The 6,000-nt window shown below is 45.6% G+C and overlaps 1 protein-coding gene across 1 annotated transcript in view; it reads left to right on the forward strand.

Moving 5' to 3' along the window:
• The window catches only part of arid3c (AT rich interactive domain 3C (BRIGHT-like)), a gene marked incomplete at both ends in the record, with an annotated part of 77,247 nt that overhangs the window by 64,086 nt on the left and 7,161 nt on the right, over window positions 1-6,000 (forward strand). Inside the window, 2 exons of the mRNA XM_079222182.1 lie at window positions 651-834; window positions 2,540-2,784. Of these exons, the coding sequence (XP_079078308.1) occupies window positions 651-834; window positions 2,540-2,784 (429 nt within the window). The remainder of the gene's footprint in view (window positions 1-650; window positions 835-2,539; window positions 2,785-6,000) is intronic.

Raw genomic sequence — 6,000 nt, forward strand, 5'->3', positions numbered from 1 at the left:
GAGCGCTCCCCCACTGTACGGCTCTGCTGCTGTTTCACTATACTTCTGCAGCTATCGATCGCTATTATGCTAAATCCGATGGACACAATGGAACTCTATCAGCAAAATGCAGGTTAATTATCTCAGGGTCAACCACTTTGGAATCCTCACAAAGAGCCGGCCGTTCTCTCTTTATTGCCCGACATTAAATTGCAAATGAAAATGATTGTCTGACTCCCTTTATTTTGCTAATAAGGAGGCGGGCTGGCCGTCATTAATCGAAGACAGCCTCCCATTTTTCCACCGATTGTATTTGTGAGTTTTAAACCGGTTCACTTGTTATTTCATTCCCGTGTTAATTACCTTTGACTTTGTTTAATGGCTGTACATTTGAAGATAGTTTGTTTTCTTACATAATTAAAGTTTCCTTTAAGATATAATTTCCCTTGTCATAAAAATAATACACTTACAATCAATGAGGCTGTTTCCAGTGGATGAGACATTCAAAACTTTTCTCTCTCTCTTCCTGGAAGTTATGTTTCCTGCCGTTAACAGAGCTGTCAGACATTTGACCAGCTCGAGATAAATTGGCCTTATAAGACGGCGCGGCATTGACGGGAGGAACCAAAGTTAATGGGATTGATTGCGGATATTGTGTTTGCTTTCTGCAGGGACTCCAGTGAATCGGATTCCTATCATGGCCAAGCAGGTGTTGGATCTCTACATGCTCTACAAGCTCGTCACGGAAAAGGGCGGCTTAGTGGAAGTCATCAATAAGAAAATATGGCGCGAGATCACCAAAGGCCTTAACCTCCCTACCTCCATCACCAGCGCAGCTTTCACTCTCCGAACGCAGTGAGTACGAGCGCGGCGATAACCCTGAGATGACTGATAACCCCCTCCTCCTTCTCCTCTTCCTCCTCCTCCTCTTCCTCTTCCTCATCCTCCTCCTCCTCCACAAGTGTTCCATGAGTGGTTCATTTCCTCCAAGGCGATTGAGGCTTTTTGGGTCAGGCCTTGTGTCGCTATGATTACAATATGACGGTTAGTGTGCGCCCAGGCGGTGAAGAAGCAGTCATCTTCATCATCATCTTCATCTCCTCTGTGATTCATGGTCATTATTGCCTTACGGTGGCTTGGCATTAAACCTGGAGTCTCAGAGTTACCACATGATTCCTCACCTCACAATCCCGTCTCTCGACAGAAAATTGGAAAACATCATCATCATGATTTAATTTTAGTAAGTTAAAATATTCTGTCAACCTTTCTGGAACGTCAGTGTCATTTGATCCGAAGGACTTAGAGGAGCTGCTACTTGGGTTCTGCATCCACGTCTTCTTTCAGACTCGTGGAAAACATCCAAAATACACATTCATGTTCAAATTCACATTTCAGAAAACATGTAATATAAAAAAATAGTATCTTAATTTAAGTAATCACCTGGTGAAGTTTCATGATCATATTTATTGGTTAATATTTTCACCCAATTCACCTGTAGAGTCTTCACAATTCAATTCAAAATGAACTAAACATCTTATAAATGAGTTTTCTGATCAGCAGCTCTACACACACATTGCTCTCTTTATTAAATGTTGTGTAAATCATTCATAATCTGATTTACACAACATTGTATTACTAAAGACATGGTGACGTTTCATTTTCCTCTACGTTATGTTTTATTAAAGCATGTAAAGAGATATCTAAAATCCACTTTGACTAATATGTGAGCAAAATGAAACCAGAATATTGAACCTGGATTCATCAAGTGTTCACAGTGTATTTTTAAAAGCTTGTATGCAAAAATGGACACGTGTCATAGAACATAGGAACAGTCACATGACTGTGGTCCGTGTAGCGTGTGTCACTGCAGTGATCACACGCGTGTGGAGACGTGGCTCACCGGCTCACATGAGCACAGAACACATCTTAGTTATGGAGGACTGGTCGTGACCTCGCATTACTTTATCTGTGTGTGTGTGTGTGTGTGTGTGTGTGTGTGTGTGTGTGTGTGTGTGTGTGTGTGTGTGTGTTCAGACGTCTAGAGGTTTTCTCTGGCTCCTCTCCAGTGCGATGACACTTTGGATGAAATCATTTTCATCTGGAGGACGGTGTCAGCGCTCTGGTCTTCCTCCTCCTGCTCCCATGTGAGATATCTGAGATGCATCACAACGGACAGGAGCAGCTCGAGCTGGGTTGTCTAATTCCTTACGCCGGTTACAGAGCGCTCTTCTCTTTTTCACCATGATGAAGACATGAGCTCAGTGGAGGCAGCTTCAGTCAGCCTGACCCTCTCTGTGAGGAAGGAGGCTGACAGAAGCCCTGTGGTTAGGGTGACGCTGTGGACAGAGCAACTGTCATGTGTGTGTATATATGTGTGTGTATTGTGCTCAGTGCTTGAAACCAAAATAATTCAAGTTGAATAAAAATAACCTTTTCTAGGTAAACCCATGACATGATTTCACAGATATAGTTTGAATGGTGACGGTTTTACTGCACAAAGTGATTGATTTGATTGATTACCAATGAGACAGAACGCTGAATGGTTGCCTCTCTCCCGCAGGTACATGAAGTACCTCTACCCGTATGAATGTGAGAAGCGGGGCCTGAGCTCCCCCGGTGAGCTGCAGGCCGCTATCGACAGCAACCGGCGGGAAGGTCGCCGGCAGAGCTACGGCTCCGCCATCTTCAACTACTCTCCCGTGGGAACGCCCGCCCTGCTGGCCTCGCCGAAGATGCACATGTCCCACCTCTCCATGGGCTCCCACCACAGCGGCCACATCTCACAGGGGCCTGTGATCAAGAAAGGTAAACAAGACGACACCAGAGAAAGAATCAGGAACAACATGGTGCAGCGTTTAAACAGTGAGCTGCTGCCTCATCATCTGTCCCTGTCCCTCTGAAGGATGATTCATTTCCTGCTCACAGCACTTTGTGTATTACAGAAGTTATTGCGTGATTATTACCCGGCCGTCGAAGAAGAAGTCCGTGTGTTCTCATGTCAGAAATAAATGTCGCAATAGCTGTTCATTCAAGCTCACGCAACCTGCGGGTTGTTGGTCACTTCCCCAAAGAGGAAACATCTTGCAGGACTTCCTCATATCGTCCAACACACGGAGAGCACGGCAGCACTCTGGTGGCGGGAAGAAGAGGCAGCAGCAGAGGAAGAGGCAGAAGATGAAGAAACAGAAACAGAAGAAGAGGCAGAAGAAGATGAAGAGACAGAAGAAGAAGAAGAGACAGCAGCAGAAGAAGAAGAAGAGACAGCAGCAGAAGAAGAGACAGCAGCAGAAGAAGAAGAGGCAGCAGCAGAGGAAGAGGCAGAAGATGAAGAAACAGAAACAGAAGAAGAGGCAGAAGAAGATGAAGAGACAGAAGAAGAAGAAGAGACAGCAGCAGAAGAAGAAGAGACAGCAGCAGAAGAAGCAGCAGTCTGCATGGAGACAGCAGCCTAGAGCCTCTTCATTGTGAGCTGCTTTAGGCTCCAGTGGAGTTCATCTTAAGCTTAAGATATTCAATAAGATCATTTCTTTCAACTGACAAATTGATGGATTGAAATCACGAAGCCCAGCAGCACCGAGAGAAAGTGTTATATTTACAATATATAAATATATTTATTTATAAATACACCCTAAACCATATTATCCCCTTGTGGTGACCTGCTCTGTGGGGCCACATCGGCACGTCAGCGGGAGCTTAGGTTACGCTTTCAACAGGCAGTTCAGTCTAGTTCAGTTCAGTCCAGTCTAGTTCAGTCTAGTTCAGTCCAGTCCAGTCTAGTTCAGTTCAGTCCAGTCTAGTTCAGTCTAGTTCAGTCCAGTCCAGTCCAGTCTAGTTCAGCTCAGTCCAGTTCAGTCCAGTCTAGTTCAGTTCAGTCTAGTCTAGTTCAGTCCAGTTCAGTCCAGTCTAGTTCAGTTCAGTCCAGTCTAGTTCAGTCCAGTCCAGTTCAGTCCAGTCTAGTTCAGTTCAGTCTAGTCTAGTTCAGTCCAGTTCAGTCCAGTCTAGTTCAGTCCAGTCCAGTTCAGTCCAGTCTAGTTCAGTTCAGTCTAGTCTAGTTCAATCCAGTTCAGTCCAGTCTAGTTCAGTCCAGTCTAGTTCAGTCCAGTTCAGTCCAGTCTAGTTCAGTTCAGTCTAGTCTAGTTCAGTCCAGTTCAGTCCAGTCTAGTTCAGTTCAGTTCAGTCTAGTTCAGTCTAGTTCAGTCCAGTCTAGTTCAGTTCAGTCTAGTCTAGTTCAGTCCAGTTCAGTCTAGTTCAGTCCAGTCTAGTTCAGTCCAGTTCAGTCCAGTCTAGTTCAGTCTAGTCCAGTCCAGTTCAGTCTAGTCTAGTCCAGTCTAGTTCAGTCCAGTCTAGTCCAGTCTAGTCCAGTTCAGTCCAGTCTAGTTCAGTCCAGTCTAGTTTAGTCCAGTCTAGTCCAGTCCAGTCTAGTTCAGTCCAGTCTAGTTCAGTCTAGTCCAGTCTAGTCCAGTTCAGTCCAGTTCAGTCCAGTCTAGTCCAGTTCAGTCCAGTATAGTCCAGTCTAGTTCAGTCTAATCTAGTCCAGTCTAGTCCAGTCTAGTTCAGTCCAGTCTAGTTCAGTCCAGTCTAGTTCAGTCTAGTCCAGTTCAGTCCAGTCTAGTTCAGTCCAGTCTAGTTCAGTCCAGTCTAGTCCAGTCCAGTCTAGTTCAGTCCAGTCTAGTGCAGTCTAGTCCAGTTCAGTCCAGTCTAGTCCAGTTCAGACCAGTCTAGTTCAGTCTAGTTCAGTCCAGTCTAGTTCAGTCTAGTTCAGTCTAGTTCAGTCCAGTCTAGTTCAGTCTAGTCCAGTTCAGTCCAGTCTAGTCCAGTCCAGTTCAGTCTAGTCTAGTTCAGTCCAGTCTAGTTCAGTCTAGTCCAGTATAGTCCAGTCCAGTCTAGTTCAGTCCAGTCTAGTTCAGTCTAGTCCAGTCCAGTCTAGTTCAGTCCAGTCTAGTTCAGTCCTGTCTAGTCCAGTCTAGTCCAGTCTAGTTCAGTCTAGTCCAGTCCAGTCTAGTTCAGTCCAGTCTAGTTCAGTCCTGTCTAGTCCAGTCTAGTCCAGTCTAGTTCAGTCTAGTCCAGTCTAGTCCAGTCCAGTTCAGCCCAGTCTAGTCCAGTTCAGTCTAGTTCAGTCCAGTTCAGTCCAGTCTAGCCCAGTCCAGCTCAGTCTAGTTCAGTCTAGTCCAGTTCAGTCCAGTCTAGTTCACTCCAGTCTAGTCTAGTTCAGTCCAGTCTAGTTCAGTCCAGTCTAGTCTAGTTCAGTCCAGTCTAGTTCAGTCCAGTCTAGTCCAGTCTAGTTCAGTCCAGTCTAGTTCAGTCTAGTCCAGTCCAGTTTAGCCTAGTCCAGTCCAGTTCAGTCCAGTCTAGTTCAGTCCAGTCTAGCCCAGTTCAGTCTAGTTCAGTCTAGTCCAGTTCAGTCTAGTCCAGTCCAGTTCAGTCCAGTCTAGTCCAGTCTAGTTCAGTCTAGTCTAGTCCAGTCTAGTTCAGTCCAGTCTAGTCCAGTCTAGTTCAGTCCAGTCTAGTTCAGTCTAGTCCAGTTCAGTCCAGTCTAGTTCAGTCCAGTCTAGTTTAGTCCAGTCTAGTTCAGTCTAGTCCAGTTCAGTCCAGTCTAGTCCAGTCCAGTCTAGTTCAGTCCAGTCTAGTTCAGTCTAGTCCAGTCTAGTCCAGTTCAGTCCAGTTCAGTCCAGTCTAGTCCAGTCCAGTTCAGTCCAGTCTAGTTCAGTCTAGTCTAGTCCAGTCTAGTCCAGTCTAGTTCAGTCTAGTCCAGTCCAGTTCAGTCCAGTCCAGTCTAGTTCAGTCCAGTCTAGTCCAGTCCAGTCTAGTTCAGTCCAGTCTAGTGCAGTCTAGTCCAGTTCAGTCCAGTCTAGTCCAGTTCAGTCCAGTCTAGTTCAGTCCAGTCTAGTTCAGTCTAGTCCAGTCTAGTCCAGTCCAGTCTAGTTCAGTCTAGTTCAGTCCAGTCTAGTTCAGTCTAGTTCAGTCTAGTCCAGTCTAGTCTAGTTCAGTCTAGTTCAGTCCAGTCTAGTTCAGTCTAGTTCA

This window comes from Taurulus bubalis, assembly GCF_910589615.1.
Source record: "Taurulus bubalis genome assembly, chromosome: 8".
Taxonomy (NCBI): Eukaryota; Metazoa; Chordata; class Actinopteri; order Perciformes; family Cottidae; genus Taurulus; species Taurulus bubalis.